The sequence below is a fragment of the Rhineura floridana genome, chromosome 10 (assembly GCF_030035675.1).
Source record: "Rhineura floridana isolate rRhiFlo1 chromosome 10, rRhiFlo1.hap2, whole genome shotgun sequence".
NCBI classification, from domain to species: domain Eukaryota; kingdom Metazoa; phylum Chordata; class Lepidosauria; order Squamata; family Rhineuridae; genus Rhineura; species Rhineura floridana.
The window spans coordinates 66,866,876-66,881,681 of NC_084489.1; the positions used below are offsets into that span (position 1 = coordinate 66,866,876).

General features: G+C 38.9%; 1 protein-coding gene across 9 annotated transcripts in view; it reads right to left on the reverse strand.

Annotated features, from left to right (window-relative positions):
- Positions 1 to 673: 673 nt before the first annotated feature.
- Positions 674 to 14,806, reverse strand: part of ARHGAP12 (Rho GTPase activating protein 12) — a 100,115-nt gene continuing 85,982 nt past the window's right edge. For all 9 annotated transcript variants that reach the window (XM_061587270.1, XM_061587273.1, XM_061587271.1 and 6 more), the window contains 6 exons: positions 12,950 to 13,069; positions 10,308 to 10,406; positions 5,637 to 5,714; positions 4,174 to 4,308; positions 2,845 to 2,947; positions 674 to 2,268 (listed from right to left, as the gene is read on the reverse strand). In XM_061587270.1, the coding sequence (XP_061443254.1) occupies positions 2,094 to 2,268; positions 2,845 to 2,947; positions 4,174 to 4,308; positions 5,637 to 5,714; positions 10,308 to 10,406; positions 12,950 to 13,069 (710 nt within the window). In that variant the 3' untranslated portion in view covers positions 674 to 2,093. The remainder of the gene's footprint in view (positions 2,269 to 2,844; positions 2,948 to 4,173; positions 4,309 to 5,636; positions 5,715 to 10,307; positions 10,407 to 12,949; positions 13,070 to 14,806) is intronic.

Below are 14,806 nucleotides of genomic sequence, written 5' to 3' on the forward strand. Positions count from 1 at the left end.
TAAACCATGTCCTTTCCAGAGGACAAGAATTGTTCACTGTTATGCATGCCTGAGTTACCTTGCAGGTTGGTTCCTTTCATTCACTTGTCATGGGACTTCCTTGAAAGATAAGTGGCAGCTGAGGTGGAATACTGTTATCATTCTTAAGACAATAAGAAGCTGGGTGGGTCATGTTACACATCCTTAATACGACTGAGTGGTAGTTTGCTGCCAGGTCTGATCCAAATGCTGGTGCTTACCTATAAATGCTTTAAGGGGGCTTATCCCATCATCTCTTAAGGAACTCATTCTCCTTTCCAATTTCTGTGATCATAAATGTACTAAGCAGGGCCTTTTCTGTAGCGGTGCCAGTTTTGAACTCCCCAAGGAGACTTTCTGGCACACAACAGTAGAAGATAAATGTTATCAGGCCTTCAATGGCCACAGGGATGGAACACAGAAGCAGTTTTGGGACTAACAGTCTATTTACAATTTTATATGTGTTTTAATCATGCTTGTATGCCACTTTTGAGTGTTTGTACTTGAAAAGGCAGTTATAAAAGGCTAGGATAATGATCCAGCTACTTCTCAGAGACTCAAAGTAATACACAGCAGAAACCAACAAACAGGCGATCTGTCAGTTTGTACATGTAGTTTCATTGCAACAGAAAACATCCAAATCTGGAGCATCAAATTCCAAAACAACTAACAATTTTCTTTATTCAGATTCCACATAGCAGATGTCAGATACAGCAGTTAGTCTAGAAAAATACATTTTAAAAAATCTTTCGCAGAACACATCTCCTGTAACAAAATCTTCTGAAACCTATTTTACAAATCAATCTACATTATTAATGTAAAAAGGAATCCTGAAATTTAGCATTTTCATTACATCCAGACACACATCTATTCAAGCATAGGCTTCTGCTATTTATAGATGTTAGAATTTGTCATCCATTTATCTAATGTAGCTCCTGTACATATTAAATAAATCAGAGGCTCTGCTTGTAGTGCATTAACCATGTAAGCAAGCACACTCAGTATTTTTCCAGTACCGTTTGCATTACAATTATTTGCATGCAGATGTAATTGGCATTTAAAAGTGCACACTGTTTTCCCCAGTACCCCATTTCTCTGTGGAAACCCAGACATCAATTGGAGGCATCACAATACCAATTACTTATCTACATATTATTAGAAATGTATGACTAGGAGGTACTCGGTACTCTGAAACTATGCAACAGTGTGTGTGTATGTATATTAAAAAAGCAAACACTGTTAGGGATTAATTCTGTATTTACATCCAATTTCACTACCACAGGTTCATACCAAGAAATCAGTACAGTGTTAAAATCAACCTTCAATTAAGATTGTTAGGTACAATTTAGACAAAGCGTAGCCCAAAACATATACTGAAAAAATGAACTTTATTAGTTGAAAGCTCTGGTTTTTCACAGACCATGGTATATCCTCTGTTGGATATGTGTACCAGTTCAGTGTCTGAAGTAATACTAGTGTGCGTTCAAGAGAGCCAACAAGAGTATGTGCAAAGTTCAAACAATAAAAAAAGGAAACCTCATGCGAGGAATTTACACTGGCCACTGTTAGCATTTGTTTAAGCCTGTCGAATATGAATACAGAAACCCTGTGGACAAGATACAGAAATGATCTTACAGGTTTAATGCGTAAGCTTATATTGTAATTATTCACTAAAAATGTTCATGGAGGTTTTCAAAGTCAGTTTAAGGGGTTTATGTTCCCCAAAACAAGTGGTGAGCCTAAAATTAAAACAGTATTCCAGATTATCCAGTTTGAGATTTAGGTTTAGCTTCTCTCACCGTGGAATCCAGTGTGTACATCTATACTTGTTCTGTAATTTAAGTGTTACTCAAAATATATAAATCTTGAAACATTCACAACATTAAGTGAACTATAAAGAAGTTTTAATAGTTCCACAAAAACCAGATAAAAAAATCACACACTCTTCCCTCTCCCACAAAAGTGCAAAAACATCAAGTTGCTGCTTGGTCCACAAATACATCATGTACAAAAGAGGTGCAGTTTCTGCCAAAGCAAAGTTATTCTCCTACTAAGGCCAGTCTCACCAAAGAAATTCAGCGTCCAAAGATGGAGTTCAATTCCAGTAGGATTAACTCTACAATCTGGTTCTGATACACTGTGTGAACTGCTATGTTACAAGTCTCTTTCTCTGGCTTTAGCAGGGTTGGACCAAAGACAATGGCTATGCTTTGATAGGTCATTCGGTTCTTCTCTCCATTTTCTACAACTCTGAAAGATGAGGGGCAGGGGGAGAAAGAAAGAGGACAAACACTGAACTTCCAACCAAAATGCAAGTTAATATCACAAACAAGGCAGCAGATATCAAAAGAATTTCTATGGTAAAATTCTGTATATAAGTATTCTAATCTAGACATTCTTATGTGTATACATAGTTCCAACCCAAGCAATGTGCATATTCATAGGGAGTATTCCCAGACCATAAAATTAATGAAGCAACTGGAGCTTGCACATAGTTCAATGCCTGCACTGTTGCCTTCTGGACCTTTGCATCATGATCAAATTATATAGTCACAATTTCTCACTGCAGCCACATACCTCAGCACCTTTTCACTGACAGCTAAAATCCTTTATAACACTGGCCCCTCCCCCAACACGTATTTACCCAAAACTGAACTTTAAAAAGCTATGCTTGAGCACATTTTTCTAGAAGGCAGATGCAAGAGGCTGGGACTGGCTAGGCAGGGTGACCTCCAGAGGAAAATAGAAACATGATTTCATCATGTTTGCTCATTTGTTGATGTGAAAAACAGACTGAGTCACATTTTTCTTCCATGTGCTACTTACCGCTTGAGGTGTTTGAAGAGCACCTGCATGGTATCTTGATTTGGCTTTGGCAACTGTTTAATCAGCTCTTTTACAGCATGAACACGCTGTCTGGGCTCTTGTTCTGGAGAGGGGGCAGGGGGAAAGACAACTTTTATGCACATTGCTTTATGCGGTTTATGGATGATTGAGAGGGCATTAGCTAATGTGCACTACCACCTAGTGGCCATAGTTAACACTGCTATACAATAATAAAATTAGACATTATGTATTTACCTCTTGCAATGAGTTTATTGTAGTATAAGTTATCATGGGCCATAGCCCACTTTATCAGATGCATGAAATATGATTCTAGTACAGTGAAGAAGAAGAAAATTCCACATCCTTTATAATGAAATTTGTCTTATCTGCCAGCATTTCCATTTATAGAGATTAGCTTTTATACAAACTGGCTTCAGTATGAAGTAGCCAAATTGGCATTCATTAGCAAATTCGATGCTGTGGAGGTTTATGTAAATGAAACATGGGAATGGGCAGGTCACTAGAAAAAGTTATTGTCTTCGTTTAGGTGTTTGTTTATGCTTAGAGATGTGAAGGCGGGGGGGATGGAAAAATTTGGAGGGGGGACAAGTATGGGTCACATCTGCACTGTTTGGATTTACTATTCATTTGGTTGGATTTGTGTCCTGCATAATACAATACACAACGCAGCACTATTTCTTGCATTGCTTCACCTTTTTCTTCACTTTGAAAAAGAAAAAGAAATTGATTTTCCTCATTTTTCTGTACTCAGGGTATATTTATCTACCCCGTTAAGGGCTTTCTGTTGTTTCCTTTCAAATAATATTAATGCATTGCACTTTATTAATAATAATGCTTAACACTTTAGAGTGGACGTGGCCAATCTGTAGCCCTCCAGGTTGCTAAACTACAACTCCTCAACCACTGACCATGCTGGATAGGGTTGATGGGAGCTGGAATCCAACAAGATCTGGAGGGCCACAGGTTAGCCACCACAGCTTTATACAATATTCAAAGCTTCCCATACTGATCTACTTTACATGTTATTGTTAGGATTACAACAAGGATACTTGTAATCCTGACAATAACCTGCAGAATAGATCAGTGTTATCCTAATATTGCAGACAAGTATGAGGTTCTGAGGCCGACAGATTGTGACTTGTTTAAGCCACAATCCTAGTGAGGTCATCACCAAGGTAAGATCTGAACAGGGGAATTCCTGATTTGCAGCTCAGTATCTTGTTTTTGTGTAACTGTCCAACATGGCTACTACTCTCAAACTGATATACAATTGTTTTAGGGTGAAAAGTTTCTTTAGCATAGACTTACTGATTGCATTGACAAAGTCACTAAAATGACTGTAAGTGAATAGTGGTTCTGGTAGTTCTCTAAAAAACATTTTCAGAGCGCCTGTTATGACATGGATATCTTCCCATTTACTGTCATTCAAATCCAGTTTTTCATCTGAAAGAGATATAAACTCAGTATTAGGTGGATGATGATGATTTTAATTTATTATCCACCCTTTACCCTGAGGTCCCAGGGCTGGTTACAACAATATAAAATACATCCTTAAAAACAATTTAAAGTAATTTATAGTCACATGAGCCACCCCAATCCCTATTCTTGAATGCAACATTCAATCAAGGTTGTTGTTATGTGTCTTCAAGTTGATTACGACTTATGGCAACTCTATGAATCAGCGACTTCCAATAGCATCTGTTATAAACCACCCTGTTCAGATCTTGTACGTTCAGGTCTGTGGCTTCCTTTATGGAATCAATCCATATCTTGTTTGCTCTTCCTCATTTTCTACTCCTATTTTTCCCAGCATTATTGTCTTTTCTAGTGAATCACGTCTTCTCATTATGTGACCAAAGTATGATAACCTCAGTTTCATTATTTTAGCCTCTGGTGTTGGGGACTTCCTTCAAGTCGATTCTGACTTATGGCAACCCTATGAATAGGGTTTTCATGGTAAGTGGTATTCAGAGGTGGTTTACCGTTGCCCTCCTCTGAGGCTGAGAGGCAGGGACTGGCCCAAGGTCACCCTCTGAGCTGCATGGCTGTGTGGTGATTCGAACCCTGGTCTCTCAGGTCATAGTCCAACACTCTAACCACTACGCCACACTGGAACTCTCCTCTAGTGGTAGTTCTGGTTTAATCTGTTCTAACGCCCAATTATTTGTCTTTTTCACAGTCCATGGTAGCTGCAAAGCTCTCCTCCAGCACCACATTTCAAATGAGTTGATTTTTCTCTTATCCGCTTTTTTCACTGTCCAACTTTCACATCCATACATAGAGATCGGGAATACCATGGTCTGAATCATCCCAACTGTAGTGGTTCAGTGATACATCATGGCATTTGAGGGCCTTTTCTAGTTCTCTCATAGCTGCCCTCCCCAGTCCTAGCTGCCTTCTAATTTCTTGACTATTGTCTCCATTTTGGTTAGTGTCTGTGCCAAGGTCAATGTCCTCGTCAACTTTAAAGTTACATAAATCTTCTGTTATTACTTTAGTCTTCTTGATGTTCAGCTGTAGTCCTGCTTTTGTCAATCAAGATATATAGGGTTATTCTAATAAAATATTAATGCTAAAGATTAAAAATCTCTATTTCATAATCAAAATATAATTTGTTAGCATCCATTGTGTTAAGCACCAATACATCAACTAAGGCTGCAATCTAATACATTGGATTCAATGGGACTTACTCCCGGGTGTGTATTGGATTGCAGCTTAAATCATTTTAGTCATACTTTGAGAACTACTAATTGTTACATATAGAAACTTACCATGATTAACTGCAAACCTTAGCTTCTGTATTACTGCAAGATTGCCACTAACTCTATACAACCCATCAACATCCAATCCTAGAAAAAAAATTGAAATTTTGTTCAGTTAGTGATTTTCCTACAGCTTATCGGTCTGAATACATACATTTTTAAATTAACAATATTTACTTTTCATAAAATATAGTAAAGGCAATAAATAAAAAAATAAAATATGTGATTACTTTCCCTCAAAAAGATATTACAATTTATATGAACAAGAAGAATTATACAATATTTAATATTTCCTGACAAACTCCTTCGTGAGTTTAAGCTCTATTCCAATATATCATAAAAAGCATGCAATTGTCTAGGAGTATGGATTGTCTATATTTCTAGAGTCTGTTGAAGTGAGTAACTTTTACAATAGTCTGCCAAGCATTTCAAAGACATTCAGCTTTTGTCTAACTTTGGTTCCTTCCCATTTTTTGCAGGGCAGTTTAGAGCATACCATCTCAATAATGCATTCTACATGGCTGAGCGCGGCTGAACAATGTAGTCAAAGATAATCCAGTGAAGAAAGAACCTTAAAAGGTCATGCATAGGTATTGGAACAGTATTCAGCAAGTGTGCTTTCTTCCTTTCCCTTTATGAGAAAACACTTTCTTCTGCTGTTTTCCCAATTTCAATAGCACATGTTCATTCAACATTGTGCAGACGATGGGATATGTTTCAAATGGAAGCGGTCCTACCTTGGCTGGACATATGATGGCACCAGGCTACCATAAGGAAAAGGAATGGGGAGCAGATAGTGGGGCACACTGGTGGGCATGGTGGGCATGCTCCATCTTCCCATGGCCTTGAGGCAGCAGGCACTCAAACAGAAGTTCACTTCCTCTGATACTTTGAAAAGTTCTGCCTACTTGTTAAAATTAAATCTCTGTGGCAAAGTGAGCTACTCTGAAGGCTAACAAAATAAAATGTTTAAATTGGCATTTATTACAGTATAACTTTGCATTTCTTTTTGAAGCTGTCAGGATCCCCCGATCTCTCAGCCTTTGTGTAAACAGGCTTCCGTAAACTTCTGCTGCCACCAGTTCACACAGAATACTTTCAATACCTTCCCAGTAGCGTGTATCATAATGGCTTTAGACATGAGATGGAGACCAACACTAGGAGACAGGATAAACCTTAAACTAAGATTGTAGGTTTATTAAAGGGATACTATTTACATAAGGGAATAGTGATAGTATTTTGGGTCTTTAAGTGCTTGTTGACAGTTTCTGAAGCCTCTAAGAGACACCACTTCTGACACCAACCTGTAAGTGACTTTTACTTCAGGCCAATTTCTCTAAACCTCCACCCCAGCCATAAACACCCACAATATAGTCCAGCTACTGGGGATAATCTGCCTCTGTACCCCAAAGCCCCTCTGGTTATTTTCCTGGCTACTTGGACAGTTTAGCCAACTTTATAAACCCACTAGTTTATATCACTTCCCTCTGGTAAGACCTTTTCACAGGGCATCCTCTCAGACCGATTCAGTTACCGGCTCCTTTATCCTGATCTTCCCCAGACAAATATTAATAACACATTGGGTATGAATCTACAGGTCTCAGTTTTTCCCTCACCTGTTCTCTGGCCTTATTCCTCACATTGCCTTTATGAACCAACTCCCTATCTCCTCAGCTTCCAACTATGACTCCCACCAATTCCCAACTCCCCTGACTACTACCAACCAGTTCTCTCCCTGACAGTTAACTCTCAACTGACTGGAACCTCCAGCTAATCAGAGTCTGCTGTCCTTCACACCAGTCATAATGAATGTACCTGAGCCAAGCCATATAATAAAATATAAAAGTGTTTTGTGTCTCTCCCCTCTCACAGAACCTGTCACCAACTAGCCACTGCTAAGAAAGCTGGTAATAACACAACAATACAAGGCCTCATGACAGTTACAAAGGTCACAGAATATATTTTTCTTCAAACACAAACATAAAACATGTATATAGCATTTCTTCACAGAAGTTTTGCATTGCACCTTTTCTTTTAAATATTAGAACACACATTCAGGTTGCAAACTTACATGGGAGTAAGTCCCATTAAACTCAGTGGGACTTAGTTCTGAATAGACATACGTATTATTGCACTATAAAACATTCATTAATAGGCAAAAAACCCTAATGGTTTAAGAACGTACCTATAACCAGCAGATATTTCTGTCAAACTTTAAAAAACAGGGAAATTGAGCACTTATAGTGAATACACCAGGGGAGCAGGCGACCTGAGCAAATTTTACAAATTTGTAAAAATGCAAACAATTTGGGTTGGTCTCTCACAGTTCAATCCCCTTCCTGTGTAGCTTGGAAGAATTTGGTAACATGTGCCTCTTAACATGTGGTGAGTGCAATCACCTGCAATCAGCCCAAATAACAGAAACAAGACATATGCTGTGCTTATCTTGTTTTAGCAGAGAGGAAGCAACAATATTTAAAAAGTTGATATAGTTCAAATATTAATCACTTTGCACAATTTACACTTAAAAAAACCCCAAAACAACTGCAGAATAATGGCACTAACTATTCTGCAGAATAATCCCCAGTGGACATGAAGAGTGTCTCAGTTTGCACAAGATAAAACAATGGGAGATGAAATACATTACAGCAAATTTCTAGGTGTGCTCTCTGTTTTTAATTGACCATGCCCACCCTTCCTTAAGTGGAGTGGTTTAAGTGTAGCAGGCTGAATGCATGCATCTTGGGCAGGCCAAGTTTGTTTTTTCCAACAGCTAGATTCATTGCTTTAAGTAGCAACATATTGTAATCAATCTAATTTTCATCAAAGCTGCCATTTCAGATTCAACTGTTAATGCACCCAAAATAGTAATAGAATATAACCTCCAGTTTGAAACACAAAAGGCTGTCTTCACCATCATATGACATTGACCAATAAAAAGGCTTTGAAATTAATAAAAATACATTTGATATAGATTTATATCAAATGAATAATGAGTGAAATAATTTTATAGGTTAGGTTCTCTGTAGAAACAGTAGTATCACAGGAAAGAACACCAACAAACATACAAAAAATGTAATTCTCCATCTTTGGAGATACAGTCCTGATTGCAAGTGTTGCTACTACTCACCACATGCTCAGAGGCATGTGTTACCAAATTTGTCCATGTTATACAGGAAGTGGATTGGACTGTGAAAGACCAACCCAAATTGTGTTTGCATTTTTACAAATTTGTAGGGCAGTACAATATCTCAGATAGGAGCTCAGGTTTCCTACTCCCCTGGTGCATTCACTATAGCTGCCCAATTTCCCTGCATTTTAAAGTTTGATAGAAATATCTGTTGGCCATAAGTACATTCCTTAACCATAAGAATTTCTGCCTATTAGTGAATTTCTCTGCTTTTTAATCTGGGAGATAAGAAATGGGATCCTGTGCAAGTTTGCTGAGAATGGATTGATCATTTGCATGCTTATTGAGTTCAGTGGGATTTCCTCCTGTGCAATCATGCTTACGATAGGTGAAACTGACCTGGGGGAGTGGCAGGGAGTGGGGAGGAGATTGGGTGGGCACTGAGCAGAGGGAAAGCCCTTTTCCAAAAGGAAAGCACTCTTAACAGTGTTTCCCTTACCTTTTTATTCTACAGCAGACACATGTAGTCTCACACCCAAATGTAAACCAAAGCTGTCCCTGGCCACATCCACATCAGATATTTATTCCACATATTTATTCCAACAGTCACGGCTTCCCCCAAAGAATCCTGGGAAGTGTTGTTTCTAAAGGGTGCTGAGAAGAGATACCCTATTCCCCTCACAGAGATCCAATCACCAGAATTCTACAGGAAGAGGGGCTGACTGTTAAACCACTCTGGCCACTGGAGCTCTGTCAGTTGGTTCTTACTGAGCACACCTGCACTATCATAGATTCCAATGTTAATTTTCTTAACTTTTTTAAACAATGCATGGCTGATTTTTAATTACTTTTAAACTGTAGAATATGAATATCAGAGTATGGGACAAGGTCAGCGATAGGATTACAAGTACTCTGTGCACATGGCTGATTTTTAATTAATTTCAACAAATTATGAGACCACTGACAAAAAAAAAGTCCAGCAGGGGTCTGGATTATTTTACTCTTCTTTTAGTCTTTGATCTCTGGATTCTCTCTGTTCTATGTATCACCATGAAAACTTAAGGAAGTTGTTAAGCAAGTATTTCTGAGTTCAGGACTATAAGTTTTGTAAGATTTTGTTTTGTAGTGAGCTTATGGGAAGCAGCAGAATGGCATGGGGGTTATTTTCAATTTAATATGGCAGAATGAAAAAAATCCATGCTGGCTATAGTATACAGCCACTCTCATTGCTGTATAATTAAAACATGACATCATCACAATGTATCTTTGTATATAGCATTTCATTTTTAAGGAATTCACAAATGTGTAGGAATAGTTTTAAATGGAAAGATTCTAAAGTTTCTAAACAAGAGGCTTCCAGCAGTTAAGGAGGAGATAGGGCTGAACCAAACTATTTGTATGGTTCATATAGAACACAAATTATGTCCAGACATGTGTCTTGGACATAGTATTCACATGCCCTACCATGTGAAATTTTACTAAGCTTTCTAACCAGCTATTTTTAAAAAACACAATTTAGTATTAAAAAGCAAGAAGTATCTTCCTCCTACCATATTCTTCAACATGCTCAATACAGAGCTTCACAAATTTTGGCACAGTGCTGTTCTCTCTTTGACACAAGCTGTTTAGATTGCAGCCAAATACTTGATCTGAAAAAAATGAAAGAAAAAAGTTTATAAGCGACTGAGCTGAACTACTCAGAATTATACAGACTGAGAACAGATGGAAATTATCACCAAGCTAATGAACATGGGCACACTGTATTTTTCTTAAGATTCCTCAGCTCCTATCATTATATTGTTTAAAAGCCTTCCCTTCAAGTATCTTCTATGAGATATTAAATAATTGCTTAGTTTGCATTTAATCCTAATTCACAAAATTGCTGAATGTTTAATCAACTATATTTTCCCGACAGAATCAGTTCCTGAAAGGGCTACCTATTATAGCCTCTTTCAGTTATGCAGAAGTCTGTTTATTACATAGGACCAATTTGATAGGCATATTTTTCCAATACACATTGTTTCCTTACATCAAGATAAATCAGGATCATCAACACAAAACTTTCACTCATTTCATTATTAAGCAAGAGCATTAGAAACTCCACAAATTTCCCTTGATCATGTTTCATGTCCAAGCTAGGAGGTACAATGATTGTATTACATTTATTTTTGCCATATTAACTACATTAGATTCCCATCATTCATTTCCATCAAGCGAGTTTGAACACTAAAGTAGTACCAGAGCATAAAAAATGTGTTAAGCCTAGATTTAATTCATAATTCAACTGTATTATTTTTTTACATAGTTCTAACCTATTTGGGTATTTTATAGTACTGTGAGTGCAAAATAAAATATCTAAATACAAATAAAACACATACATTTGAGAAGGAATAATCACTATGTTCACCGCCCAGAGAGCTATTGCTAGTCGGGCGGTATATAAATTTAAATAATAATAATAATAATAATAATAATAATAATAATAATAATAATAACACTATCTGGGCAATCCTCCCCCCAAGTATAGGCCACAACCATGGGCAGACAGAGGACACATTCCTCAATTGTTCTGGGGTGGGGCAGCCTGTATTTTTCATCTGAGAGCCAGGGCTTCCAGCAAGAACGATACCAAAGGGAGGGGCTTTCCCTCAGCTTCCAGACCAGCCCTGCCTGGCTAGCAGGCAACAGGATTGCAACATGGCTCATATCTGAGCCACTGTGACACCATTTGAATTTTAAATCAGCAGTTTATTTCATTTGCAGAACAGAGTCGCCCTTGGAAGCAGGGACTCAGGTTGTGCTTGGTTGCTCCTTGAACCCACAGCCTGAGGAAAGGAACCCAAAGCCTGTGGAGAGATGGCTTTCCAGCTCCTTCTGCTTGGCTTCTCCACCTTACATGCAAACCAGGAAAGCAACCAGCACTGAAGCAAAAGATGGTCAGCATTGTGGTTCTGCGCCACCTCTTCCCTTAATTCTCCATCTTCAGGCTAGGTGCGAGATAAAGCGGCTGCTCAGCGCAGCAAACCTTCCTGTGTGTCGCTCAGCCATACCCCATTGTATTTCACTGTGCCTCATAACAGGCAGGTGCCAATTAGAATGTTATAGAGAAAGCAAGTAATGGCGATCACTTTTCTTAAATCACAGTTTGCAGTTCAGTACATCACCCCTGGTCAGTGCTTAAGATGGCCATTGGAATACTGTAATGAGGGGCTCTGGGCATCTATAGGTATATATCCAGAACAAACAGTTGGTTACCCCACCACCACCCAAGAAGCTGGTCTCTCTACTTTGATGGAAGCTACAGAACATTCCTGAAACTCCATATCGAGCAGAATGGCAGTTTCGTCCTCCCTCGTTTACTTAGAAAGCAACTACCTCTTCCCTCCCCCTCATGACTCAAAGGGGCCTCTAATAGGACACACTGCAATATCCAATATCTTTTACAATATAATACCAATAAAAATAAACTATAACATTCATTACAGAAAAGACACAATCCTACTCATTTATAATTTAAGTCAACACTTTAACAGTAGTGATATCTTACTAGTGGCAAACATTCTCCATCCACCTTCATTATTCAAAATTATGCTGGCAGTCAATCATATGGGATTTGGCTCATTCCTTTTTATGTTATATATGTACAGTGGCTATCAAGATAGGCCAAAAGTACATTATTAATATCTCACATACAATCCTGCAATCAACCACATGGCTTGGATTATTGTGCATAGGAATTTATAAGTGAAAGCATTATGCTAATGCATGGATACCTAGCAGGCCTGGAGGTGAGATAGGCATGCCAGTTAAAATGGGGCAGGAAAGCACGATCTCACTATCACACTGTACTTTCTTTCTAGAAGAGATTATCCAAAGTAACTTAACACAAACGAATAAAAACAGTGACTATATACCACACAGACCGTCTACTAAGAAAAAAGAACAGCAAAACCAGTTGTGGAAGCTGAAATAAGAACCATTTAATACTAATCTATGTCAAAATTCCTCCCCAAAACAGAGATGGAAACATGCTTGTGCTTAACTTTCCACCAGCGGAAGACACTTTCCTTTGCTGTCATTGTACTTGAGAGGGCCTGGTTATGTTTTCTTTCTGAGTGGCTATAGAGATTATAAGGAATCTTCACCTTGCTAGCCAAGGGTTTACTACAAATATTCAAAACAAAAAACGTACCCTTGATGTAGCCTTTTTCACGAACTGCTTGCAACGTGGGTCGGCGGGTCAAAAATTTCTTCAATTTCGTTTTGGTCTTCTTCTGTTCTGAAGAATCAATGCTGCCAGATAATTTTATTGCTGAAAATGAAAAGCAAGTGTTCTGCATATAAACATTTGATATGCTTTATCCTACTTTATAATATATAGCCTGTGCTGAAGATGAAATTCTCAGAAGACGACACTGTGCCACGTATCAAATTTGAGTATCAACTGTAAAACACTCCCTGGACAATTTCCAATTATTTATTTGGGGGGGGGGAGAAAACTGTCTTCTTCACCTGCCCAACTCAAAGCTGTGTTTTGTCTCTATGCCAATTCACCTGGCCGATTTATAGAACAATACAAATCCCTCATCCGCCATGCTAGAGTGGGTCTCGATGAGGCAGAGGTGTCCCTTTGCTCAGTCCTGCCAGTCTCTGCTGGGGGGGATGTCTGCTGCTGGTGAGGAGCACCCTAATGCACCCATGCAAACAGCAAGCAGGCGCTGCTGGTGGTGGTATCTCTGCCAGAGGCCGGGAGTGGGAGTGTTTCAGGGCTGGGACTGGGCAATCTGAATATGACCTGTCCCTGCTGCAGTCATATGTCAGCAGTGGGCTAGATCCAGACCACTGTATCTGCCAGCCTCTCCCCACTTTCCACCGCAGGGTTGCAGATGCAAAGGAGGTTACATCACTCCATTAAATATTGCCAGCCAGAGATCTGGTTTGCAGCCTAATATACCACAGTCATACCTCTCAACCCCTTCTGCATTCTTTGAAGCCATGCAGGAACATAAACAATGACTTCTAAGATTTTTTGCCCATCACATGGGAAATATGGGGCCACTTAAAACTTATGTTATACTTACGCAATGAATGCCTAGTTCCAAGTTATAGCATTGTAGCTCATTCCATTCATGAGTTAACCAAAGAAAAGCTCAAATATTTCACATATTAAAATACTGTCAATCTAGTTGAAGAAGGAGTTTCAAATTTGTTGCATTTCGAGTATACTCAGATCCAGATATCCTTTTAGGAGGCAAAGAATCATAGCCTTAAACCAGCTTTTTGCATTTCAAAGGTATGTCAAATCTCTGTAAGTATTCTGCACCTACGTCATAGAGCTTTTAAAAGCTATTTATTGGTGCACTGAATTTGGCCTGGAAACAAACTGGCAAACAATGAAGCTAATAGAGAATTGGTGTTTCATGTTCTTTGTAATCAGTATTGGTAATAGGTAAAATGTCTGACAGCTGGATTTTGGAGTAGTTGAAGTTTCTGAACCAAATAAGGTCCAGTTCTACACAAAACATCACTGTAAATGAAAGGTTACAGGCATGCCAACATGGTCAAACTCTCCATACTCAGAAGGATCATAGTTGGCATTTCAACCAGACAGAATGCGATTCTGGTCACCTTGAGAATCAGATAGAAGGCTCAGATCCAGAAGGCCTCCTGAACTGATGTGGCATCACTAGACTTGCCACTGTTCGCTATGAGCAATTCTGCCTTGTCTGGATTGAGCTTCAATTTATATCTAGCCCATTACCAACTTTAGACAGTTATTGCAGAGCTGTTAGGCGAAAACCTGGGGAAATGAAATTGACTCGGACAAGGGAGAGCGCGGGGAGCTGCAGCCGCAAGCTCCCGCCTGAAAAAACAAAAGAACTGCAGCCGCGGTCTTTAACAGGGTCTTTGGGCTAAAACCTGGGAAAATTAAATTGGATTCGCCAGAAAAACGAAAAAGACAGTGTTAAACACGAGACAGAGGGAAGGAAGGAACGTGGGATACACACACACAGCCAACCTCCACACTCTGTCAGACAAATACAGCAAC